Source organism: Aotus nancymaae, unplaced genomic scaffold, assembly GCF_030222135.1.
Source record: "Aotus nancymaae isolate 86718 unplaced genomic scaffold, 86718_ANA_hifiasm-v0.15.2.pri h1tg000057l, whole genome shotgun sequence".
In the NCBI taxonomy this organism is placed as follows: Eukaryota; Metazoa; Chordata; class Mammalia; order Primates; family Aotidae; genus Aotus; species Aotus nancymaae.
The window spans coordinates 9,795,001-9,822,865 of record NW_026988471.1 but is presented as its reverse complement, the minus strand read 5'-3'; the positions used below and the strand labels follow the sequence as shown (position 1 = coordinate 9,822,865).

General features: G+C 40.6%; 1 protein-coding gene across 2 annotated transcripts in view; it reads left to right on the top strand.

The window, feature by feature from the left end:
• The window catches only part of NOL10 (nucleolar protein 10), a 113,039-nt gene that overhangs the window by 69,391 nt on the left and 15,783 nt on the right, over window positions 1-27,865 (top strand). For both annotated transcript variants that reach the window (XM_012438864.2, XM_012438865.3), the window contains exons 14-17: window positions 11,563-11,689; window positions 16,002-16,081; window positions 16,282-16,380; window positions 17,229-17,318. In XM_012438864.2, the coding sequence (XP_012294287.2) occupies window positions 11,563-11,689; window positions 16,002-16,081; window positions 16,282-16,380; window positions 17,229-17,318 (396 nt within the window). The remainder of the gene's footprint in view (window positions 1-11,562; window positions 11,690-16,001; window positions 16,082-16,281; window positions 16,381-17,228; window positions 17,319-27,865) is intronic.

The following is a 27,865-nucleotide window of genomic DNA, read 5'->3' as shown; positions in this document are numbered from 1 at the left end:
TGAAAAAATACAAAAATATAAAAAGACATGAAAATAAAGTGCTGTAAACACATGACTTTGCAAATACTAATCACACAGAGCCAAACACTTAGTATAGAAATAGTTTGAAGTATTCTTTTGGCACAGCATTGCTTGTGTGATTCTCACCAGAAACGTTTAACCAGATCTGATTATGAGCAGGGATCACCAGAGGAGGACTGTGGGGACCTCTGCAAATCAGGGCTCTTTCTAAGAGCTCTGGCCTGAGCCTTGAGAAAATGTTCACATCCTGAGTCAGTGAAGGTGAGGGGGACTCCTAGATTACAGGAAACTAAGGAGACATAATAACCTAGTACAGTGCAGGATCCTTTCATTCGATTTAAAAAAATAACACTTTTAAAAAGACATAATACACATACCATGAAGTTTATCCTTTTAAAGTGTATAGTCCTGAGCCAGGCTCTGTGATGCCTATCCATAATCCCAGCTACTTGGGAGGCTGAGGCGGGAGGATTACTTGAGCCCAGGAGTTTGTGACCAGCCTGGGTAACATAGTGAGACCCCATCTCAAATCAAAAAGAGTTGTACAGTGATTGCCACTAATTACATCACATTCTGCAATTCCAACCTCTAGGCCTTCGCAGTTGCCAGCTATTCTTGAGGATCACTCCCTCCTGCTTCTTGGGTCCTTGTCCATCCCTCTGGTTCATGAGGAATCAGAAACCCCATGCCAGTTATTCTTCCTTCTCCTCCCTCCCCCCAGCCCCTGCAACCACTGATCTTCTTCCTGTCTATAGATTTGCCTTTTCTGGACATTTCATATAAATGGACTCCTACAGTGTGTGGTCTGTTTTTTCTTTAGCCTGTTTTCCAGTCTCATCCGTCTTGTACCATGTATCAGTACGTTTTTCCTTTTCATTGCTGAGTGATATTCCATTGTATGGATACATCACATCTTGTTCACCCATTCAGCAGTTGATAAATGTCATGATCCAATTTTTTCTAAGTTCAGTGTTTGGACTTAGTAAAATAACTAGTTTCTTAAAGATGAGTTCTCTGACCACTTTCCCTTCCCTGTATATGGACCCTGCTTTTCTTGTTTCTTTGCATGTCTTATAATATTTCTGTTGGAAGCTGGATGCTTTAAATAATCTAACTCAGGAATTATGGAACTCAGCCCCTCCCCCAGGTCCCCAGGGTTTGCTGTTGTTTGTTTGTTTAGTGACTCCCCTGGACTAATTCTACAAAATCTGATTTCTTTGTTACATGTGATGACTGAAGTCTCTGCTTGGTTTGCTGAATTGTCAGCTAATGATTGAACAGAGATTTCCTTAAATGCCCAGAACCAGTTAGTTGCCCAGCCTCTGCCAGCATGATTCTCATGAATGCCCCTGCTCACCCTTGCTCTCTCTATTCAAGCCACACTGGGCTGGTCTTTTTACTGATCTGCAAACATGCCAAGCAATTCCAACCTCTAGGCCTTTGCAGTTGCCAGGTATTCTTGAGGGTCACTCCCTTCTGCTTCTTGGGTCTGTGTCCATCCGTCTCCCCTTCCCCTCTGTTCTTCATTGCCTTCTTTCCTTCAGTTTCCCCACAGCACTGGTCTCTGTCATGCTCTACACTGCCTCTCCCTTGTTGGCTGTTTCCCCTTTCTGGAAGGTAAGCTGTTTGAAGGTGGGGATTCTTCTGTGCTTTGTTTACTGAGTATCTGGAGAGAAGGGGAAAGTGCCTGGCGGTAACTCTTTGTTGAATAAGTGAATGGGGAGGGAGCTCAGGCAACCTGTTCCTGTTTAAGAATGAGGGCCAGACATGGTGGCTTACGCCTGTAATCCCAGCACTTTGGGAGGCCGAGGCCAGTGGATCGCTTGGGTTCAGGAGTTTAAGACCAGCCTGGGCAACGTGACGAAATTCCATCTCTACAAAAGAGACAAAAATGAGCTGGGCATGGTGACGAATACCTGTAGTCACAGCTACTTGAGGGGCTGAAGTGGGAGGACTTCTTGAAACTGGAAGGTTGAGACTGCAGTGAGCTGAGATCACGCCACTGCACTCCAATCTGGGTGATAAAGTGAGACCCTGTCTCAAACAAACAAACAAAAAGAACGAAGAATGATGTGCTAAAATGCCAGCTGGGGCCAGACACGGTGGCTCACGCCTGTAATCCCAGCGCTTTGAGAGACGGAGGTGGGTAAATCACTTGAGGTCAGGAGTTTGAGATCAGCCTTGCCAACATGGTGAAAACCCATTTCTACTAAAAATACAAAAATAATTAGCCAGGTGTAGTCGTGCACACCTGTAATCTCAGCTATTCGGGAGGCTGAGGCACAAGACTCCTGAACTCAGAAGTTGCAGTGAGCTGAGATTGCACCACTGCACTCCAGCCTGGGTGACAGAGCATGACTCTGTCTCAAAAAAAAAAAAAAAAAGCAAAGTGGTCTTGTCCACTGGTGGTAGTTTTCATGTTGCCCCTTCAGCTAATGACTATTCCCAGATATCAGTATCTTGAAGTCTGTCTTCTGGGACCTTTCATTTTCTCCAGAGAAGAATCCCCCAGTTTCTTTCTGAGGCATTGGGGGTTTGGGCTGGTAGAGTGGACACACAGCAACATAGGCTTGACTTTGGCATTCCAGGGACTGGGAAAAGGAGCCGAGGGTCCCACAGTTTGATGCCTACACTACCATTAATTGGCCTGACTTCAGCCCCACAGCTTAAGTCACCTGTGCCTGGTGGTATACTCTCCCCCGACCCCCAAGCCCCCTAGGGCAGCTTTGGTTCCCCTCGTCCAGAGAATTATCTCCTGGTCTCTTTAGGAATGGTGAGGATTTGGGTGTTCATTGGCTCCATCATTCCCCATTTATTCGGGCCTGTGCCTCATCCTGTCTTCACCTGCGCTTAGAGCCTGGAAGTTATTGCCCCAAGGATTCTGAGGGAGGAAAGGCTTGACAGAGATGGGGGTACCATTATTAGCCGAAAGCTCTCTGTATTTCTTAACATTAGTTTTAATTTCGTGTTTAAATGTTTGCTTGGGGCGTCCTATCTCCACTAGCCCTTGATTAAAGGGACTTTGTCATGTGTATTTGTACTCATAGTGTCACATAGATTGACTATTGCTTGGTGGGCTATTAGTGAGATAGTGCTTAAGGAGTCTTACATATATTTTTACTTGGCCTTATTTTTCTTGTTATTTCATTTCAGTCCCGAAATTGTCTTTCCAAATATTAAATCAATTGAGTCATGGCAGATAATAGTTTTTCTTTTTTAAAAAAAGATCTTTTAAAATGTTGAAATCAAATTGCTCCTTTGCTAATCTGATTTTTAAGAACAAAACACTACAAGTAGAGTACATTTAAATGACTCATAATTACTCACACAAATGCATGTAAACTTGGGTATACAATTAGGCTGCTCATTATGCTGCAAAAGCAATTACACACACTTAGGATATGGCCACTCCCTCTGGCTCACCCAGTTGTTTCTCTTGGGTTTATGATCGTTTATTAAGCCTCAGCTGTCAGAATTTAAAAATACATGCTGCTGCTAGTGAGGCCTTTCAACCAATAATGGAAGAAAAGCTGGAAAAGAAAGTTTTCTTTTGAGTTTATATGCAGAGTTGGTTTTCTTAATCGGCAAAATCCCATTTTCCCCTCAGAGATGCAGGCTATGGGATTAGAAAAATTATCGTTAATCATAATAGTGGTCACTAATATTTATAGTATGTCTGTATTTAGTACCTATTTACCATACGTAGCCATGTATAGTGTGTATATACATCGTAGTACAGCTCCATCATCTCTTAGCTGCAATTCTGAAATTTACCTTGAAAATTTGTTTGTAACTCTGTGGTGAACCGTGTCCGTACCTGATTCACTGGGACTTAAACCTGTGTGAAATAGCGAGTTTCTTTCTAGGTCTGTGTTTATCCCAAATCACTGGTGTGAATATGTAGGTTTTGCTGCAGAATTGTTAATATGGTTGATCAGGGGCCACTGACTCAGGCCTCACTGAAGGTTTTTTGTTATAAACAACGTACATATTACTTTTTTAAAATGCAAAAAGTTACTTGTTTCAAACCCTGGCCCCAGTTGTTCCTGATAAAGAACCAGGGCCTCACTGCAGTGAGCTATGGTTGTACCACTGCACTCCAGCCTGGGCAACAGCGAGATCCTGTTTTCCAAAAAGAATCATGGCCTTAAAGTAAGGTTAACAGATTTCTGGTTAAACCAGGATTTAAATTCTAATGGGGAGCTGGGCGCAGTAACTCATGCCTGTAATCCCAGCACTTGAGGAAGCCAAGGCAGACGGATCACCCGAGGTCAGGTCAATACCTGCCTGGCCAACATGGCAAAACCCATCTCTTCTAAAAATACAAAAATTAACTGGGCATGGTAGTGCATGCCTATAGTCCCAGCTACTTGGGAGGCTGAGGCAGGAGAATCGCTTGAACCTGGGAGGTGGAGATTGCAGTGAGCCAAGATTGCACCACACACTCCAGCCTGGGCAACAATGTGAGACTCTATCTCAAAAAAAAAAAAAAAAATTCTAATGGGGGATAAAACCCTGTACTTCTTGGATGGGTTGCTGGTGCTATTATTATTTTTATTGTTGTTACTGTTTTTATTATTGTTCTAGTTCCAGAATTGGTATTTATATCTATTTTTAGAGTGTCCTGAAAACAGTTGTATAATAAAATAACTAGATACTTGTTATGGTTGCTAGGTGGTAAAACTGTTTTGTATTCAAACTGCCTGTTGTTGCTAATCAGTAAATGTAGTTCTTACCTGTTTAATAGTGTCATTAAAACATAAAAAATGTTTAAATGGAATTTCTAGGATCACTAAAGGTGAAAATGACAATTCTCCTAACTAAACATCTTCTGTATAATTAATAATCAGTGAAATATTTTCATTTTATGTAGCATTACATTCTAACTATTTAGTATGGCAGTTAAGCTTTACTGATTATGAAACCATAGCCTCTCAGTTTTTCAGGGCCTTGTTCAAGTGCCCATTGCAAAGCTATCCTCATCTGCCTCAGCAGATAAAGGACTTCTTAGAACCTTTTAAAAATTTCTGTTTTGGCATTAATCCCACTGTATTGTACTTGATTGTTTTCCACACTTTATTTTACTTATGTTTGACTTTTAGCACTTAACTTTTACTAAATGCTCAGTTAACTTTTTGAATGAATGAATAAAGTTGAAGAAATTAAGAATCATTTAGTCCTTCCGTATATCAATACTTAGGTATTGCTATATTTGAAACAACTCTGTTCCTTTTGGGTTTCATTCTACTACCTATTTTTATAGGGCATACTATACCTAGAACATAATGAATATACAATTCAAGAAATACGTGATGCATAAAAATTGAATTAAAATCTATCTTGTTACATTTTATGGTTCCAGTTTTATTCCTGAAATTAAAATAATATACTCAGGTCATTTTTCCATGTGATACTTTTTTTTTTCTTTTTGAGACAGGGTCCTACTCTGTTGCCCAGGCTGGAGTGCAGAGGCATGATCATGGCTCACTACAGCTTGACCTTCTGAGCTCAAGTGATCCTCCCACCTCAGCCTCAGGAATAACTGGGACCACAGGCACATGGCACTACGCCTGGTTAATTTTTTTTATTTTGTGTTTTTTGTGTAGATACGAGGCCTCACTACATTGCCCAGGCTTGTAAAAGAATATTTCTAGGCTGGCCACTGTGACTTACACTTGTAATCCCAGACTTTGGGAGGCCAAAGTGGACAGATCACCTGAGGTCAGGAGTTTGAGACCAGCCTGGCCAACATGGCAAAACCCCATCTCTACTAAAAATACAAAAAAATTAGCTGGGTGTGGTGGTGTGTGCCTGTTATCCCAGCTACTCAGGAGGCTGAGACATGAGAATTGCTTGAACCTGGGAGGCAGAGATTGCAGTGAGCTGAGATCACGCCACTGCACTCCACCCTGGGATTACAGATGGAGATGCTGTCTCAAAAAAACCCAAAAAGAATATTTCTAAAAAAATGATAATTACAAATGTATTGGCTGTTCTGTGTTACCAATTATTTTCTTATTTTTTATATTACTAGTACGTTAGATAATGAAATGCTTTTTTATACACAGTAGCAATGTAAGTAAGCGGAAAAAAATGATGGCATTTATATTGGGTTAGTAGACTTTGGTTCTTTGTCTATAATATTAATAGTACTTTGTTGTTTTAATCACCCTTGATCTTTTAAAACCATTTATCTGGTAATCCTCAGTCTTTTTTTCTGTCTCAGCACAGCTTTGGGATGTAGCACAGTGATTTTTCTAAAGTAGAGTAAGGGAAGGAGTATCCTCTTTCAGCTCCCTAAGAGGTTATTTATTTATGTATTTTCTTTTTCTTTTTATTGTTTCTAGAGACAGGGTCTCACTCTGTTGCCCAGGCTGGAGAGCAGTGGCACCATCATAGCTCACTGCAGCCTTCAAATCCTGAGTTTAAGGGATCCTTCCATCTCATGCTCCTGGGATAATAATTAGGACTACAGGTACATGCCACCATGCCCAGCTAATTTTAACAATGTGGCTTTCTTTTTCTTTTGAGAGAGAGTCTAATTCTGTCACCCAGGCTGGAGTGCAGTGGTGCAATCTTGGCTTACCGCAGCCTCCACCTCCTGGGTTCAAGCAGTTCTCACACCTCAGTCTCCTGAGTGGCTGGAATACAGGCATGTGCCACCATGCCCAGCTAATTTTTGTATTTTTAGTAGAGATGGGGTTTCACCATGTTGACCAGGATGGTCTCGAACTCCTGACCTCAGGCAATCTGCCCGCCTCAGCCTCCCAAAGTGCTGGGATTACAGGTGTGAGCCACTGCGGGTGGCCAGCAATATGTATGTTTGTAGAGACAGGATCTCACTGTGTTGCCCAGGCTGTCTTGAACTCCTGGGCTCAGGCAGTCCTCTTGCTTTAGCCTTCCAAAGTGCTGAGATTAGGCATGAGCCATTGCACCTGGCCCCTAAGATTCGTAGTATTTACCCTTTTTCCTCCCCACTTGTAGTCCATTACAGGAATATATGAGAATTTTGAGTTTTGTGATTAACATCTTAAAGGCAGATTGTAATCATGGAAGCAGTGATAATCCTGGGCATATGGCATGTATTTTCATGTCCTTTAAAATTGGTTCTTCTTTCTGCTCCCTGGATTGGCACAAGCACATACTTCGCTGCATTTGAGTTGCGGCCTTCTTGTAGCATGTTGGTACGTAAAGATTCTTTCATATTTTGGAGAATCAACTGTTTCCATTTAGGTTGGTTGATATGATTATCATTAAAGTTGCTAAGGGATCCACATTATCCTTTTCTAGCAATCTGATGATCAGTTTTGAATTTTCTACTTTTATTCATACTGACCTGTGAGTTTAGGAAATACTCGCTGAGCACAGTGCCACTGCCTACAATTCTAGCTATTCTGGAGGCTGAGGCAGGAGGATCTCTTGAACTCAGGGTTACAAGACCAGCCTAGGCAACACAGCAAGAACCTGTCTCTAAAAAAGTAAAAAGAAAGTCTTATAAATTGACGAGCATGGGCAACATGGTGTGACTGAAGCCTAGAATACAGCAATGAAAAAGCAAGACAGAAAAGCTGGAAAGTTTGAGGTAGCAGTGATAGTCCATATATGGCCAAAAAGGATGTTTTCCTGAAGTTCAAAAATGTGGAATTTAGAAAGTAAATTAATATATTTTAAAGGATTAGTTGAGGTTTAAGTTTTTTTTTTTTTTTGGAGACGGAGTTTCGCTCTTGTTACCCAGGCTGGAGTGCAATGGCGCGATCTCCACCGCAACCTCCGCCTCCTGGGTTCAGGCAATTCTCCTGCCTCAGCCTCCTGAGTAGCTGGGATTACAGGCACGCACCACCATGCCCAGCTAATTTTTTTGTATTTTTAGTAGAGACGGGGTTTTACCACGTTGACCAGGATGGTCTCGATCTCTTGACCTCGTGATCCACCCGCCTCGGCCTCCCAAAGTACTGGGATTACAGGCGTGAGCCACTGCGCCCTGCGGTTTAACATATTTTATGGCTACGAAGGCAACAAGGACATTTTACATATTGACACTGTGGTCATTTTAGGTACATCAGAGAGTGTGGCGTGCCTGTGGTTGAGCCCTCCTTATTGGCTAAGCCAGCCACTGTTTTTGCAACTTAATAGTAGGCCTCTGAGGAAAGGTCTAATGTGGATAAAACCTGCAGTTTATACCAGTGTAAATCAATAATTTCAACTTTGTTGGGGTGGTTTTGATTTTTTTCTCTGAAAAGGAACTTGGGAAATGTGATTAATAAGGTCAGCTACTAGGTTTAATTTTGTTTTTGATGGAAGTATTTTTTCCTAGAAAATTTAATGACCATGAATCTGATTGCAGAGATTATTTACCATAACTAGACCTATCCTCTGACAGTCAATTTAAACCACTTCCATTAAAATCTAGATAATCAGAAAGAATATTATGGAACATTACAAAAGAGAATTTACTTTCACATTTCATGTGAAAGTAAATTCAGATCTAGACTGTTGTAGTGTTCCTGCCCCTCACCTCCAAAAGTCAGTGCACACAGTAACATCTTTTTATTGTCTTCAAAGCCCATGTTTATGATTGATTTAAAGGTGGAACTATTTCATTTTGAGGTCCTTTGGGTAACCAGTGTCCCCTTGCATAGGAGTCAAGATAGATCTCTAACCAGGCGTGTTCATATATTCAGTAGCTTTATGGTGAGGTATTTGAGTGTTCTTATCTTGAATAAGGAATATTAGACCAATTTAGAAATACTTTTGCCAGAGAGAACCCTTTAAGTTTTAGTACTTTATGTGTATGAAATTCACAATGTGTTTTATACATGACTGGATTTATTTGTCACATAGTTATTGAGCACCTACTGTTTGGCAGGCACTGTTCTAGGTACTAAAAATTCAGCAGTTTACAAAACAGATGTCTCTCGTCTCCTCAGAGGACAGTATCTTAGATATTCTGAAAAAGAGATAATAGCATACTTTGATGTTGTCTAAAAGAAGAAAAGCTTACTGTCTTGGGGAGTACACCATTATCTGATAGAGCTTTGCATTTTCCGATTTATGACTCACTGGAAGCAGATACCTACTCCTGTAGTTACAAGGTCCTCAACTCTGTCAGCATCAGAAGATGCTCTGTGGTTTTCCTAGCTTGCTCATGTGCACATTCCAATAGGAAGTCCTTTCAAGTAGACTTACTCGGTGTCCCCAGCCATCTCTGTTGTTGTTTCCAGCATCTTCCCTGTGGACTCAGTGCATTCTGAGTTTGTTGCACACACTGTGTGTGTATGTGCATGCGTGTGCACATGCGAGAACACATATGTGCTCCAGTTGGATTTTAAACTTCTTCAGGGAGATCATGGTCAGTCTTCAGCTTAGCACAGTGCTTTGTATGTGGTAGCATTTAGTTGTTGACTTAAAACTACTGTCCTAAAATTGCTTAAAACAGTAGGAATTCTTTTAAAAAGTGTTCTATATGAAATTTTTAAAAACGCCTTGCATTTCTTGAGTCTGTCTTTTATGGTTGAAGTCAAACCACTTAGCATATAAAAACCTTTGCTTCTATTTTTTAAAATTGTAGGTTGTGCTAATATGAAATTTCTCTGTAAGACTCTCATGCTATATTGGCGTGAAGAGAATCACCCTTTCTAAACAGGCAAAATAATATAACTAAATTAATATGACCATATCTAACATCTACTTTTCATTTGAAGGGAGTGTTAACAGGGGCTGTTTTTCTTTGTTATAATTATCTTCCTTCTACAAATGCTTTAAGCTAGATTTAATAATTTCCATTATGATTTCTGAGTTTTTTTCCGGTATGCCTGATTGCTACTGAAATAAACAGGTTAAGTCATCATTGGAAGTTCCATTTTGTCCGAGCCCAGTGTTCTCTTGTCAGAATACCTCCAGCTTAAGGGAGGATTTCATTAACATATTTTCTCTGTTGACTGAGCAGGTTTCCTTTGGCATAAATTGACCTCAGCTGGTGTGGCATTTTGTTGGGAAAGATTTGTATCAATAGCAAAAATGTACAAAGCGATCATAGTATTTTGTGAAAGTGGTTGGATTATATTTTTTTCAAAGTTGGATTATAAACTTAGTGATTCATATTTTATTAGTTGGTTATAATTCTCTTCAGCCATTTGTTTCTCAGCCTTTCATTGTGATAACTTGTAGAGCCTGGTCACAAGTTTTGAAGAATTTAGTTTTGAAGAATTCTTTTTTTTTAATAGAAACAGGGTTTCACCATGTTGGCCGGGCATGTCTCAAATTCCTGACCTCAGGTGATCCGCCTGCCTTGGCCTCCCAAAGTGCTGGGATTACAGGTGTGAGCCACCACACCCGGCAGTTTTGAAGAATTCTTTATACAGATTTAGTTTTGAAGAATTCTTTACACAGAAATTTTAAAAATCAACTAATTATTTTTAAATGGCAAATAAAAATTGCATGTATCTGTTGTGTGCAGCATGGTGTTTTGAAACATGTATATGTGGTGGAACGGCTAAATTGAGCTAATTAACATTTGCATTACCATTTTTCGTAATGAGAACATTTAAAATCTATTCTCTTAGCAATTTTCAAGAATACAATGTATTGCCATTAACTATAGTCTAGAATTTTAGTCTTTAATGAGTTAAATGAATTAAATGAAGTGGACCATACAGAATGGAATGTAATTGTCAAGTAATTAGTTGAAAAATCTTAAAAGAAAGTAATTTTGGGCCGGGCGCGGTGGCTCAAGCCTGTAATCCCAGCACTTTGGGAGGCCGAGGCGGGTGGATCACGAGGTCAAGAGATCGAGACCATCCTGGTCAACATGGTGAAACCCCGTCTCTACTAATACAAAAAATTAGCTGGGCATGGTGGCGCGTGCCTGTAATCCCAGCTACTCAGGAGGCTGAGGCAGGAGAATTGCCTGAACCCAGGAGGCGGAGATTGCGGTGAGCCGAGATTGCGCCATTGCGCTCCAGCCTGGGTATCAAGAGTGAAACTCCGTCTCAAAAAAAAAAAAAAAAAAAAAAAAAAAAGAAAGTAATTTTGGGTGGAGTGTGATAGCTTGAGCTCAGGAGTTCAAGACAAGCCTGGGCAACATGGCAAAATCCTCTCTCTACAAAAAATAATAATAATAAATATTGTTTTTTAAAAAAAGGTATTTTTTCTTTTGGACTTTTGTTTGGCAAACTTAAAAAATCTTTTGTACCAAATAATGCTTTTGTAGAATTCTAGTAGTATTTTGAAGGAAGGATGGTTGGATGTTATGTACCTGATTTATTTATTTGTATTTTGATAGTCCTTCTAGTATAAGAATATTCATTCATACTTTTGTGCCCTACACTGAGATTGTTTTCTCTTAAAAGCCTAAACATTTACTACTTTGTGTATTCTCTTCCATTATATAATTGTTCATTATATGTATTGCATATATTTGTCAATACTGCTGATAGAAAAGTGGATTTAGAAATAATATTTAAAGAATTTTGTCATAAATAACTAAGACTTGGATGGCGTGGTCAACTGTGGCTCTGCTGACCTTCTCATAAACACCAACAGGTTTTGGGTCCTGCTCCTCGGTGGTGTTCCTTCTTAGACAACTTGACCGAAGAATTAGAAGAGAATCCAGAAAGCACAGTCTATGATGATTACAAATTTGTCACCAAGAAAGACCTTGAAAATTTAGGTAAAAAAAATTGTGATAAAATGATTATGAAATTATTTTATTTCTACCTTTTTTTTTTTAGTTTTCAACATTAGAATTGGCTGAGCCATGTTTACCTCATCTCCCAAATCTTCCCTTTCTGCCAAATCAGATATTAAACAATTATAAATTGTCAAATTTGTAACCTTTCTCCTTAGAGAAAAGTTCAGGTAAATTTAACCTACTGAAGCTTTTTTGTACTTTAAATGAGAATTTATTTCAGCAAATAGTTTCTTTTAGCATACTAACTACATAAAGGAAAAAAATTGTCACGAAAGCAGTGATTTTTTTTCCCCCAGTCCTATCTGAAGCATAAGGTTTTAAAAATATCTCAGAGATGGCAAGTAAATGATTTCTGCCTTTCTTTTAGATATTGATTATAAAAGACCCAATCCAAAACTTAGAAGTGATATCAACGTTGAGGCCAAGTGCGGTGGCTCACACCTGTAATCCCAGCACTTTGGGAGGCCAGAGGCAGGCGGATCAGCTGAGGTCAGAAGTTTGAGACCAGCCTGGCCAACATGATGAAACCCTGTTTCTACTAAAAATACAAAATTAGCCGGGCGTGGTGGCATGTGCCTGTAATCCCAGCTACTCGGGAAGCTGAGGCAAGAGCATCACTTGAACCTGGGAGGCGGAGATTACGCCACTGCACTCTCCAGCCCGGGCAAAAAGAGTAAAACTCTGTCAAAAAAAAAAAAAAAAAAAAAAATAAGTGACGTTGAAACTTCCCATGTAGAAGAACCTTAATAGTCACTTTATGTTTAAAGGTCACAAGCCAAGAAGTATCTTAAAAGAAGAGCAAATACTTATGATATAGGGCTTATACTTACTATGTACAGGAAGTATTTATTTATTTATTTTTTTGAGACAGTCTTGTTCTGTCACCAAGCTGGAGTACAGTGGCCCGATCTTGTCTCACTGCAACCTCCACCTCCCAGGCTCAAGTGATTCTCCTGCCTCAGCTTCCCAAGTAGCTAAGATTACAGATATGTACTGCCATGCAGCCTGGTGAGATGGGGTTTCACCATGTTGGCCAGGCTGGTCTTGAACTCCCAGCCTCTGGTGATCCACTTACCTTGGCCTTTCAAAGTGCTGGGATTACAGGTGTGAGCCACTGCACCCAGCATGTGCAGGCAGTGTTCTAAGTGTTCTACATGTAACTCATTTAATCTTCACATCTATATGGATTGGATACTATTATGATTTCATTAGATAAGGAAACTGAGGCACAAAAAAAGATAAATGTACATGGCCCAAAGTTTCAGTGGTAGTAAACTTGAGAGTTGGGCTTTAAACCCGGAGTCCATGCTCTTCCCCCAGCCATCCCAGCCCCTGCGGGACACTTTGGGCCTGCTTGCCTAGCACTCCTCTAGATTAGAGTAAATGGTGCTCATCTTGTTCCGCTGGCAGAGGGCTACATCAGAAGTTATTGAGAATGGGAAAATTTAGACAATCCAAGTCGAGGCAACTTAGTTGTCTTTGGAACAAATAGATGTGCAACTGTTGCTAGATTAATTAAACTTCCTGTTTAACCCATATCTCATAGCACAGTTAATCCAGGCAAAATTGCTTTCTATCAGTTACTATCAAAAAAGAGTTGAATGTAGCCTTTTAAAAAAATGACTTACAAATGAAATAGGACCTTCTTACTGAAGTACCTTCTTAAGTATCTCCAACATAATTTTCATGATATACTGTGTCACACTCACTTACATTCTTAAAAGGAAGGAAAAAAAGTCATTGTTCTTTGGTGGATTTTTTTTGTAAACTACTATGTTTAGTACATTGTGAGTTCTTTTTCAATCTCTATACTGGGTTCATTTTGAGTGAAGAAAGCAGTTATTTAAGTTTAGGTATATGTTGTTAAAATGTAATTGTACTCATTTTTAAAACTATAGAAATAGATATAATATTCAAAATGACAGTCATATTAGAAAGCATTTTATGTATATTACTAACATCTTTCGATATCAAATGAGCCTTTATCATTTCTCCATAATATATAAAATCTTCTAAATAGAATATCTGAAGAGTAGAAGTAATGAACTTCCTTTACTTCCTAAGATTATTCTTAGTGTAGCATTATTAGCATATTGAATATTTGCAAGTTCTGACTCTTCCCGGATATACCCAATAGCAGGTATTATAGCTTGGTATTTCCCACAGTGCGTTCTTTGGAGTATTACTTCTATAAAAAGGACTGGGTGGATAGCATAGTGGCTGATATCATGGGCATTTCACGTAGACTGACATGGGCTTACATCCCACCTCTCTCACTTAATATCTGCACTACTTGGCCAGTTCACTTAGCCTCTTTAAGCCTTGGTTCCTCATCTGTAAAATGGGAATTGTATTGGTCCCTACCCATAGGGTTGCTTGGAGAACGAATCAGAAAATGCTTGGAAAATATTCAGCACAGTTATTTTAGGAGATTTGTGGCAAATAAATTTGAGAAATGCTAGGTTAAGCACAGTTAAATCCATATCTTTACCTCACACACTTCTTAGAGCCTTTAATACCATCATACATTGTAAATCTCCAAACAGGGGAGGAAAGTATGAATCATTTCCCAAACTACCTGACCACGGAGCCCTTTTTTCTCAGAAGATCTCCTGGGACTAGTGATCCGTGGAGTTACCTGTAGGAAATGCTGCTGCATCTGATTCTCGGGTTAGGATTATTTCACTGTGAAAAGCACTCCACTCGGTTTTTATTTATGACTTGACTTGGAATAATTCTGTGACATTAATAAAGGGAACAAAAAATTACTTTTGCAATCACTGGTATATGTATTTTACAGTGTAGTGGTTAATCAGACCCTTATTCTGAGGAAGGATTAGAGAATATACACGTGGAGGAAGGATTAGAGAGTATTCACATTTTGTTAAGGCTCAGCCCTCTTTTTTTTAAGGCTCCACTGTCAAAGTTCAAACCCCATAGTTTTATTAACCTAATGAATTCTTTGACAGTATTTTCCTAACCAAGTTTTAGAATTCCTTTATGAGAGTACCCCAAATTTAATTTTGCTTTCTATATTGTTCTATAAGGTATACTATTTTATACTACTATATGATTTTCCCTAGTACTTGATTTTCAGGTCTAGATGGATGTATATTGCTAAAATTTGGAAATTAGAGTAATGTTTTCCTTAGAAAGTCACTTATACCAGGGGTCTCTAACACCTGGGTCATGGACCCATACCAGTCTATGGCCTGCTACTAACCCGGCCACATAGGAGGAGGTGAGTGTCGAGTGAGCATGACTGCCTGAGCTCTGCCTCCTTCCAGCGGTGGCAGTAGATTCTCATAGGAGTGTGAACCCTATTGTGAACTGCAGGTGCAAGGGATCTAGGTTGCATGCCCCTTATGAGAATCTAATGCTTGATGATCTGAGGTGGAACAGTTTCATCCTGAAACCATCCCTCCCCCAATCCGTGGAAAAATTGTCTTCCACAAAACCAGTCACTGGAGCCAAAAAGGTTGGGGACCGCTGACATATACCACAAGTGTTCTGCGTGTTAGTACATCACATGTGGCCTTATTTTGAAGATAGTCTCAACCTTTTTCTGTGTCAATATTTGCTATTAATAAATAATTTCTATGACATAGGCAGAGCATTCTTATGTGACCACCAGCACCATAAATTCTAAGTGTAATCTATTAAAACTGGGAAACTCTGTGAAAGGTATTGTTTGAGGCAGGGTTCTCAAATCCTGACTGGCAGTGGACTTTTCATTAGTCTCTGATGAAGAGTGCGTGTGTGATGTGAGTATTAATTTGCATGTATGTATGTTTCTGTGTGGTGGTAGGAATTTGTCAGCTGTTTTCTTGGAAGACGGTTCTTTATTGTCTTTGTGAGTGTCCTTTGTTTTTGCAAATGGTGGGAGATAACAATGTTTCTCTTCTCTCCCTTCTCCGCATTTCAATTTGGCAACTTACTGTTGATCCCCGGTATTATTTTCTAAATTGAACTGGTTTGCGGAAATAAAAGATCTGAGGACCACTCAGGGGGTATAAGGGAACCCTCTTTGTCATAGTTCATAAAGACTTTCTCATCATTTCTGTATGCTTCTCATCATTTCTGTATTATTTCATTTAAAATAAATAAGGATGTTATTGCTGAAGTAGACTAAATGTTCTCTGTAGATATCAGAGAAGATTAGTAATTCTAATCCTTAAAGTGTTACTTTGAAGTGAAAACTTACTGTAATCAAATTGTTGTACAAGAAAAACAGTTAAATGTTAATGAATGTTGCTTAAGGACCTGCTCTCTTCTGTTTAACCTTTCCCAGGGCTCACACACCTCATTGGCTCTCCTTTCCTCCGGGCGTATATGCATGGGTTTTTCATGGATATAAGACTCTATCACAAGGTAAATGCGAAACTACAGCTACCGTGTTTCAGGAAACTAAGAGCAGTCTATAGCCATTTCCTCACTACGCGCCCTTCATGAAACATAAGTAGGATTTGTAGGGATCTGCCTGTTCTTTAGCATAACCATCGCGGTGTATATGAAAATGATGTTACTAAATGCCATTCTTTTATTTTCAAAACTTTTTTCATTTTGAAAAGGTGAAACTGATGGTAAATCCATTTGCTTATGAAGAATACAGGAAAGATAAAATACGACAGAAAATAGAAGAAACACGTGCACAGAGAGTCCAGTTGAAGGTAAATATTAGAGTTACCATTGAGTTTATCAGAGAAGAGTACTTAGTTTTCGTTTTGTGTATTTTTCCAAAGAGATCTGCCAGTCTTTTCTTGGTTTTCCATCTTTAATTTGCATCTTTTACTAATATTTTTGGTATAGTTTGTCATCAGTGTGTCATGTTTGTCACAGGGTGCAAAACTCTTTGCAATTTTAGCATTATGATCTCTGTAGTAATTGTACGGTGGGAAATAATGCTAGGATGATTGATATTGTCACCTCCACTAAAAATCTGATAGCATTTTTAAATGGGTTTTCCATTTTTGGAGTATGGGGGCTTTGCTAATCCCTTTTCTTACTGACCTTTCGCTTACCAACCAGAGCTTACTACAGCCTCAATCTCCTGAGCTCAAGTGATCCTCCTATCTCAGCCTCCAAAGTAGCTAGGACTACAGGCATGCACTACCATGCCCAACTAATTCTTTGTAGTTTTAGTAGAGATAGGATTTTGCCATGTTGCCTAGGCTGGTCTTGAACTTTAGGGCTCATGTGAGCCTCCCATCTTGGCCTCCCAAAGTGCTGGGATTACAGGCATGAGCCACTGTGCTGCCTCTCAGTGCCCTGGGAAGAGACATGAGGGCGAGTTCCCCAGCAGTAAGCTGGGGTTGCTGTTTTTGTGCCATGTGGCCCACGCGGTCACACCACCTGTTTCTACATTTCCTACTATGGGGATAATGAAATTTTACAAATAAGAATTATTTATCTCCTATTTATGAAATTGTACTCCTTACAGAACCATTAACCTTTAAGCTAAAATGTTAATATGTTAGCTTTTAAAATAAAATATCAGCTTTTATTTTCTCTTTATTAGAAATTGCCAAAAGTTAACAAAGAGCTGGCACTTAAATTAATTGAGGAAGAAGAAGAGAAACAAAAATCTGCATGGAAAAAGAAAGTTAAGGTAAGATGAAAAAGTATTGGCAAATTGTTTCTGCATTTTCTTGATAGTAACTTACATCTTTTTTATCATTTCTTTTTACTTTAGAAATACCTGTAGGGCTTTTTCTTTCCTGCTGATGAGATTAGTATATGCTCTAGATGGGAAGGCTGGAAAATAGAAAAGAATGTCAAGAAGAAAGCTACCCTTAGAATTCTTATACCAGAGAAAGGCATCATTAATATTTTAGTGAATTTTCTTCCATTCTTATTTGTCTCAAAATTAGAAATATAATAGCAAGAGTCTTATATGCGTAAAATGTTTATTCTGATCCTTTAAAATAATACAGGTGGTTTCCCATTTTGTTAAAGATTCTTTGTGAATATTTTTAATGGCTGTGTATTCTATTTTATGGAGTGATTATAATTTACTTAATCCTTCTATTGTTAGGCATTTAGATTATTGTTCTTCTTTGTTTATAACTCCAGAATTTACCGGTTTTTACTTAGACTTGTCGTTCTTAGGAGTATGCAGGCAGAAGTGTAACTTCTACCTGCTTTCCTCTGTTAACGTGCATATAGGCAAAGATGAGTCATGAAATAAATGAAAGCACTTTTTTTAGTTGCTATTGTCCAGAGGTGAGATTTTTCTAGTTTTTTTCGGATGTATGAAGAGTACCTGGGTCCTTCCCAGTCCTGTTTTCTGCTCTGCTTAGATGAGGCAGGCAGATAGCCAAGCTTGGTTATGTGCTGGAGTGAGTTGGAAAGAACTGATCCCTGAGACAGCCTCCAGAACCTAACTCTGAGTAAGGAGCTGACCTTGCAGCTTTGGGCCAGCTGTGTGGTGTCTTCGGGAGGTTTTTTGCTAGCTTATTCTCTGTCCTCTGGTTTTTAACCAGGTACATGCATCTAAGATGAGTGAGCTCCTTTTGTCTTTATTTCTGTTCTGTGCCTTAATGCTCAGGGACTGCAACTAAAGGGTCTGGTTCCTAGTTCTTTGTACACTGGTTATGTAATCTTGGGCGATTGCTCATCTTCACTGGGTCACAGTTTTTCATCTGTAACATGCAAGAGGAGATGGGCATTCTTTGAGCTGCAATTTCCAAATGGATTCATACTCAAGACTCCCTCTTGCTGTCTTCTGCTTCCTTAGCCTCTCCCTGCATCCCCTCATTCTGGTCTATTACATTGTTTTAATATATTATTTAAATTTTAATTTCTAGAAGCCTCTTTTAAGTAAATAGAGGGCTTTTATGTTTCCATTTTCATGACATGAATAGTATGCCAATGTTGAAATGATTCCTTAAACTTATTACTATTTGAATTTATGTCTGTGTGCTATGGCTCTGCACCTTCTGAAGTTATACCAGTGTGTATAAATGTGTGTGTATGTCTTTAAGTGTTTAAAATACAAGTGCTTCCTGCTGTGTTGACTCTCTCCTCAGAGTATTTCACACTGATCTTGTTAGCCAAGCCTAAGCATGATTAGGGAGGTAACTTTACAGCTTCATAATGTCATTTTACAGTAAAAGCTAAATGGAAGTGATCTTTGGATGTACATTGCCATAAGGCTTCAGTAGGTGGAGAGTGGAGCTAATTTAGGCTGTAGATGTTTGCCTTCCTATCTGTGTTTTATGCCAGAGTCCCTATCATCTGATAGAGGCGAGAACACTTAAGTTACAATTTAATTTTGCTACTTGGTGCAGCATGGTATACCAGAGCCTTTTTGTAAGGCCCTGTGATTATCAAAATGCAGATGTGCCCTTCCCTTGCCCCCATTTCTTTGGTAGACCTTTGTTGAGGTTGAGGGCGGCCAGAGAAGATTTAGAATACACCGTAGTTAGTGCAGGATGCTAGAAATGGCCTCACAAGTTGACACATGCAGAGCAGTCTTCATGGTCGGGAACATTAGCATTGTTTCATGCCTTTCAGCATTTTTGACAAAACAGTAAAAACTCTTACTGTTCATTAAAAATTGGAAAACTAGGATCTTAGTATATTGTAATTTAAAACATTAGGAATAAAAGCACAATTGAACATTTTCTTTCTTCGTTGAAGTAATACTTGTCAGTAATACTTGGAACAGTGCTTACTTTTTTCTCCTCCTAAACTTTGGATGAGGAGCCAGCATTTTTCTTGGCCTTAGCAAACTGTCGTACTCATTTTCTCAGTTTGAATAAGCTTCTGACGTTTTATCCTTCGCTCTTTTGACATTCTGAACAGTCTCTGAGAGTTCCTCCAATGTGAGGTCTTTTGCCAGCGTCGCTTCCACTGGGATACTTTTCTTCTTTTTTCACAACTGCTTTCCTCGTTTATTTTCAGCATTTCGCCATCACATGGTCCTCTCACTACAGACCTAGCGTGGCAGCCAGCAACAGCAGCCACATTCCCATGGCCAGCTCTTTCTTCTGGAACTCCCTTTAAATGTGATTCACATTTTTGTTGTTGCAGTTTCATCTTGTTGATTAGTTCTTTCTAAATTGTCCTTGTTTGTAAATGTCACACAAGTTTATCTTTGGTATCTAAAGAAGCAACGCAACAGTTACATGCTTCCCGTCTGCATGAACTGAAGAGGAAGTTCATTGCGCATCACCCTGCGTGACGCAGTGACCAGTCACTGACAGGCTTTGGAAAAAGTGACCCATTATTTACGTAGGGATTTGTGGACTAAAGAGCTCGCAGCGGAGTTGTACTTTATGCACATACTCAGTTGATGAGCAGAGAGAACTGAAATTGGAGCCCTCTTGTTGGGGCACCTGGTATTCTTTCACTGCACTCCTTGGCGACTGCTTCCTGTTGGCACCGTGCGAATCAGGGACCTGCCTTTCTGTTATCTCCAGTCACATCCACATTCCATCAGCGTTCTCTCATTTTGTTGCTACATATTCTCTAATTAGCTATCAGGATGGCATTTGATTATTTTAGAACCTATTTGTGGGTAACCTTGAAAAGAATTACCAAGCTGTGTACCATTTTATTTCAAGTGAAAAGGAGGAAAAACCTTAGAAATTCTTATATTATTCTTCTGTCAAACAGCAGTTTCTCTTCAGCTGTTCATATCTGGAAATGTGATCTTTGTAGCCATATCATGTGATAACAGAATTCTGCCAAAGAGTAGTATTTGTAAAACTGGCCCCTACATTTCAGTGACTTCCTAACCCAAATCAGACCTATTATCAGAGCTCACTTTCATTCCAGAAATATTTATATATGGTCTTTTGAAAATCTGAGGCTGTGCTTAGAAAAAGTTTATGTAATTGGTTGTTGAACAGTTTCATCTTATGTAAAGTGAAGATCGTAGAAATCACTTATGAATTAAGAAAAGAATCCTTCATTTTAATTGTAAAGAATACTTGAAAGAATTATTAAGTCCCATCAGATCATTAGTCTTGCCTTTGAACTCAGCTCCTCAAAAGCTTGAGAGCTTTACTAGCTGTGATAGCTCCTGATATGAAAGTTGAAAGGTATGTTTTGCCTTGTCTGCAGCTGAAATTTACTGGAGGCAGACAGTGAAATGTATTCCCAAATATTGCTGCCATGGATAACACAAAAGTCTAATAATACGATGTTTACTGTACGGTTGATATTAAACCTAAAATGGGAAGTGGCCCACCACATAATGTCAATCAGCGTTGTACGGACTTTATTCAAACTCAGAAATTTTGGTTGCATTAATTCTAGTTAACAATTGAGGTCCAGTGAAGTGGCTCACTGTATTCCCAATACTTTGGACGGCTGAGACGTGAGGATCACTTGAGCCCAGGAGTTTAAGTCTGCAGTGAGCCGTGATCACACCACCATACTGCAGCCTGGCTACAGGGCAAGACAGCATCACTTTAAAAAAAAAAAGAATTAATGTATTTATTCTTTCAACAAATTTGTATTGAGCTCCCAGTATGCACAAACAGCTTTGAGAGGCATGGGCATCTGTGATCTGTGTGGTTTGTAAGGGTTTGAGTTTTGGTTAGAGCTATTTTGTTTTTCCTGCAGGTATCATTTTTTGTATGTTAGCTTTTTTTGTCAGTTTCTCACTGTGGCCTTAAAGTGTCTGATGAATGTACTTTGCTTGCATTCTGCAGCAGCTCAGGTAGGATTGAGCTCTCTAGGCCAGGGATCTCCAACTCCCAGGCCATGGTACTAGTCCATGGCTGTTAGGAATCAGACCACACACCAGGAGGTGAGCCTGGAGCTTCATCTGTATTTACAGCCACTCTGCATCGCTCACATTACTGCCTGAGTGATGCCTCCTGCCAGATCAGCGGCTGCATTAGATTCTCATAGGAGCATGAATCCTATTATGAACTATGCATGCCAGGGATCTAGGTTGCATGCTCCTTATGAGAATCTAATGCCTGATGATCTGTCACTGTCGCCTATCACCCCTAGATGGGACTTTGTAATTGCAGGAATATATTAAAATAATAATTCATCTCTCTAGGGAATACAATTTCGTACAGATACTTGGGGTTGAATGAGATCAGTTTTAGCATCCAAAATGTTATTTTTAAAAAATTTTTTATAGAGATGGGGTTTCACCATGTTGGCCAGGCTGGTCTTAAACTCCTGGCCTCAAGTGATCCACCTGCCTTGGCCTTCCAAAGTGCTGGGATTACAGGCATTAGCCACTGCGCCCAGCCCCAAAATGTTACTTTTAAAGCTTTTTTAGTACCAATTAAAATTTTGGGTTTTGGTGGGGTTTTTTTGTTTTTTGAGAAGAAGTCTTGATCTGTTGCCCACGCTGGAATGCAGTGGCATGATCTTGGCTCACTGCAACCTCTGCCTCCGGGGTTCAAGCGATTCTCCTGCCTCAGCCTCCTGAGTAGCTGGGCACACGCCACCACGCCCGGCTAATTTTTTTGTATTTTTAGTAGAGACAGGGTTTCATCATGTTGGTCAGGCTGATCTCGAACTCCTGACCTTGTGATCCACCCACCTCAGCCTCCCAAAGTGCTGGGATTACAGGTGTGAGCCACTGTGCCTGGCCAAATTTTTGTGTGTTTTTTTTTTTAAAATTACAGTTAAATAGTTTTAAAAACTAAACATTTCTGGCTGGGTGCAGTGGCTCACGCTTGTAATCCCAGCACTTTGGGAGGCCAGGGCAGGTGGATCACTTGAGGTCAGGTGTTCAAGACCAGCCTGGCCAACACAGTGACACCCCATCTCTACTAAAAATACAAAAACTAGCTGGGCATGGTGGCACTCACCTGTAATACCAACTACTTGGGAGGCTGAGGCAGGAGAATTGCTTGAACCTGGGAGGTAGAGATTGCAGTGAGCCAAGATCGTACCACGGCACTCCGAAGGCCAAGGCTGAGAGGATCACTTGAGCCCAGGAGTTCAAGAGCAGCCTGGGCAACATGGCGAAACCACATCTCTACAAAAAACAGAAAAAATTATCTGGATGTGGTGGCGCATGCCTGCGGTCCCAGCTGCTCAGGAGGCTGAGGTGGGGGGATCTCCCTGCAAGGCCACAGTTAGCTGTGGTCGTGCCACTGCACTCCAGCCTGGTAACAGAGTGAGACTCTGTCAAAAACAAAAACAAAAAAACTAAACCAAAGAAACCCCCATTTCTCCATTGGGGCCATCCTCTTGTCCCCCCTCTTTTCCTCCCTCCCCCTTCCACCATTTTCACCTCTTCTCAGACAACCACTTTTGCCACTTCAGCTGATGACTTTGATATAAATCTCTCTCCCTCCCTCCCTCTTGCCTGTAGTCCTACCTCTTAACTTTTTAGTGTTAGGCATTATCTTTTGATAACTTTCCTTTCCAAGGAAGCTCTATTGTGATTTTGATTAAGTCAGTCTGCAGCATTGCATTGTTACAACTTTTTTTTTTTTGAGACAGGGCCTTGCTCTGTTACCCAGGCTGGAGTGCCATGGCAAAATCATAGTTTACTGCAGCCTCAGTCTCCCAGGCTCAAGTGATCTTCCCACCTCAGCCTCTCAAGTAGCTGGGATTACAGGCACACACCACACCAGCAAATATACGTATATGTATTTTTTAGTAGAGATGAGGTCTCACGGTGCTATCCAGGCAGGTCTCCAACTCCTGAGCTCAAGAGATCCTCCCACCCCAGCCTCCCAAAGTGCTGGGATTACAGGCGTAAGCCACCATGCCTGGCCTATGTAATTGCTATTTCCAGCCGAGTCAGTGTAATCTGTGACTGCATTTCTTGTTCAGTCTTTGTTTCTCTTGAAGTTAATAATTGTCTCTCTTGTTCGTTTTCTATGCAGTTATCACTAATCAACCCCCAGTTCTATGCCAGTTCTCTAAATCCTATTTTGATATATTTAGATAGGTTAGACTTACATTTATTTACCTTCCTGAAGAAGTTGCTTCAGAACTTTCTGCCCCATTCCATTCTGGCCTGGCCACCTTCTAATCCTGGGATCTCCCTTTACCATTATCCTGGGGATTCACTTCACCTCAACCCAGCTTGCACAAGAATTACAAGAACCTTCGTTTTCCTGAAGGAATATGGTTTCCAACCTAGACAAGGAGTCAGTCCGTGTGAGGGCATGGTAGATATTTTCAGACAGGCAAGTTCTCAACAACAACCAACTCCCCTTAAATGCTGCTTTTCCTCAGGAAGTTGCTAGAGGTGTTGCTTCCCTAAAATAAGACAGTAAGCCCAGAAAGAAGAGGCGTCCTGGGAAGCTTCGCACCAAACGACTCCTGTGCTGCAGGTCCATTCTTAGTCTAGAAGTTCGGTCTTCGGTGCTGGGGAATTTTCTTGAAAAAAAATTTCAATTCGTTTTTTTCTGCCATGATCCATAGTTATTTTTTGGCAGTGAAGAATAAGGGAGTTAAAAACTGAATGAAACTCTAGGTAGGGACAGGATCCCTCAGTCACTGTGTGGTGACTTCGCCCAACTGTCTGTCTGGGGAAGGACGCTGCACATGTCATTGTCTCTTAGGTCTTTCTCCTGGCTGCTCACGTCCTCCTGCTTGGTGGATAAAGGCCTGGCTACCAGCATTCTTAGAACTGACCACTGTAGGTCACAAGAGGTTGGAGGTGTCCAGGGGCACCTCAGCCCCTTGTGCCAGCCTTGCCCTCCCCTCCTTGTGGCCAGCACACCTCTCTTGCTCTTGCAGTGCCAGCCCCAGCCGGGCACCTCCTCAGTGGGAAAGGGCCGGGGCCAGGCTTTCCAGAGCTGGGATGTGATTTTAAATAGGCTTCCTTTCTGGCTTCCAAATTTTTATCACCCCCTTTTCCTTTCCTTCTCTTCCTTAAGGGTTTATGTCCTTTTTAAAAAGCTCCTTTTCTGTTGTTCTAGTGAGGTTTTAGAAGAGATTAGAAGCCACCGTCTTTACTCAGAAGTCTGTACCAATCTAACTTCATGAGTACCATAGCATTGAAAGAACTAATTTGATTGGCCGGGCATGGTGGCTCACGCCTGTAATCCCAGCACTTTGGAAGGCTGAGGTGGGTGGATCGCGAGGTCAGGAGTTCAAGACCACCCTGACCAACATGGTGAAACCCCATCTCTACTAAAAATACAAAAATTAGCCAGGCATAGTGGTGTGTGCCTGTAATCCCAGCTACTCAGGAGGCTGAGGCAGGAGAATCGCTTGAACTGGGGAGGCAGAGATTGCAGTGAGCCAATACTGCGCCACTGCACTCCAGCCTCGGAGACAGAGACTCCATTTCAAAAAAAAGAACTAATTTGTTTCAAATGGCAATCATTCTTCATGTATGTTACTATGTTGGAACAAAATAATAATAGGTATCCTACTCAGACAGATACCATTCTTTGAGGTAGGACTGTGGTATGAACAGTGCTTTAATGTTTTCTGTATTTTAATGGTAAAGTTGAGCATGTGTAGACAGCTGTTTATAGGATGGATCACTAGTCAGACACTTGTAAGCTCCTATAGAACATTACTAACTATACCTTATCCTACTTTTTTTCCTTAAGACAGCTGTGAAAACAGACAGACTAGGAAAAAACCCTGAGGGAAATATTTTTACAGCTGGGTCAGAAGAGGTTTTGTTTTATAGTTGTTCATGCAAAGCATACTTGTCTTTAGGTGATGCAATTGATTTAAATTAAGAAAAAAATCTTAATACCAGCCATGTAGTCTTTGTAAAATTTTCTCTATTTATTAAATATGATTATTACTTTAATAAATATAGTAAGATGAAAATAAAATATTTGCCCTTGGGGTTTTTTAACCTGAAAATGTGTAATAGGCACATAGATATTCATTTGAAAATGTCTGGATCTTAGGCAATATCACCTATCCTACACTTACAGATAGCTCCAAAATTTACATCATAGCCCCCTCCTTTCTCCTGAGACATGGCATGTTGTTCCCAGACACCTAGTGATGTCCGTCCGAATCCCTATGCTCTTCCCCCGGGGCCACAGGCAGAGGCAGCCTTAAATTGAGCGTGATTTCTTCCCCCTTACTCCACCCATGCACTGTTTCCTAATGCTCACCAGTGATGGAGCCTAACTCAGTGTCGCCAGCTTTCTAGTTGCTTAAGCTAGATGTTTGAGAGAAGTTTCTAACCCTGTTTTTAATTCTCAACCTTCCCATCTCCATAGGTGGATATGTCGATTCTAATTTAGAAATGTATCTCACAAGTTCCAGCTGCCCTAATTCAGGCCCTGTCTCTTTTGCCAGTTTCTTAAAATGGCTTTTTAGTCTTCTCATGACACTCGCTTCTTACTCAGCACTCCATCAGACATCATGCTGCTGCATACTCTTGAAGCACGATTTTGGGTTTTTTGTTTGTTTGGTTTTGGGTTTTTTTGAGACAAGGTTTCTCTGTCACCCAGGCTGGAGTGTATGGCGTGATCTCGGCTCACCACAGCCTTGACTTCCCAGTCTCAAGCAACCCTCCCACTTTAAACCTTCCAGGTATCTGGGACTACAGGCATGCACTACCACACTTGACTCATTTTTTGTATTTTGTATAGACAGGGTCTCACCATGTTGCCCACCTGGTCTTGAACTCCTGGCCTCAAGTAGCCCTCCCACCTTGGCTTCCCAAAGTGCTGAGATTGCAGGCGTGAGCCACCACACCTGCTCAGAAGCACAGTTCTACCATCTGAGAGTCCTGAAGCATACTTCTGTTTATCATCCATCTCCTTCCTCCCTCCCTTCCTCTCTCCCTCCTTCTCCTGTGTTTCTCTTCCTTTTCCTCTTCCTCTTCCTCCTCTGCTTTGCTAGTGGTTTATCCTTATATCATCAAAATAGCAGTCCTGGTATTTAACATCTTTTTACAGTATGGCCTGATCAAAAAATCGTTGTTCAAATTGCATCATTCTTTTGTCATCAGACTCTTCACCCCTCCCCTGTCAGCTGGAAATGCTGTTTCTTCAGATTTCTACCTGTTGAAACCTACTCATCTTTCAAGCCTCCTCCTCCCTGGTGCCACACCCCAGGGCCTTCCTGGGGTGTCATTTGTTGGGATTCCTTTGTCTGTCCACTGGTGTGGCATTTTCAGCAATACTGAGCAGCCTCTAGAAGGGCCCTAGTAGCAAATGTGTTTGTAATGTGTTTCTTCCTTACTAGATGAGGATCAGGAACCAGATCTTATCTTTCTTTTTCCCTTCCTTGTCTTTCTTGGAAACGATATTTAATCAGGGAAGACTTGTTGCACTTAATATCTCAGAATTTTAGGTAAGGGTTTATCTGTGTTTAGGTACATACAAATATTAAACAGGCCAATTTCCTTAATATCTTAGGATTTACTAAACGTTTGTATAGGTCTGTCACACAAGTCGTATTCAGAACTTAACTGCGTGCAACCTTGTTTACTGTTAGCAGCGGAGAAACAGTAGTCCGTTCCGCAGTCAGAGTCCATCACAAACAGGGCAGCTTTTTCCAGCGGTGTTCAGGGCTTTTTACTCTGATCGACAAACAGTTCTAAGTAAGCCGTTTCATCTGGCTTCCAAGCCTATGGCAGAGAAGGATTTAGAAATGTGTAAGATTATGTGTCATCTACTTAAGTGACCAGGTAAGTTTATAGTACAGTTTAGAAAACCTTCCATTGAAAATGGTACCAAAAAAAATAATTTCGTGTCAGTCCTGAGCTTTCTAAATGGGTCTCAGTAGCCAAAGTTTTCGTATCTGAGGGATACACGATATCCTTTGACAACGATAGATGACCTGACGGAGAATATTGATAAATTCACCCTGTAGGGGATGGAAATGTCCCTTCTGTTTCCCAGTAACTCAGCTGGAATCGGTAAACTGACACTCCTAGCTTCCCCCATCCCGCTTTGTGAGTTACTGACTTTGTAAACTTCCTCCCAGTTTTGGAATCTGAAGTTGCAAGAATGGCTTATTTTAAGTCAGTATAGTAGCTAAACTTTAAAAGCCCCGTTTTCAGGTACGGTCGCTCACGCCTGTAATCTCAGTACTTTGGGAGGCTGAGGCATAAGAAATTGCTTGAGCCCAGGAATTCAAGACCAGCCTGGGCAACATAGAGACCTGTCTCTACAAAAAAATTAAAAATTAGCCTGGTGAGGTGGTGCCTGTGGTCCCAGCTAGTTGGGAGGCTGACTGAGGTGGGAGGATCGCTTGAGCCCTGGAGGTTGGGACTGCAGTGAGCTGTGA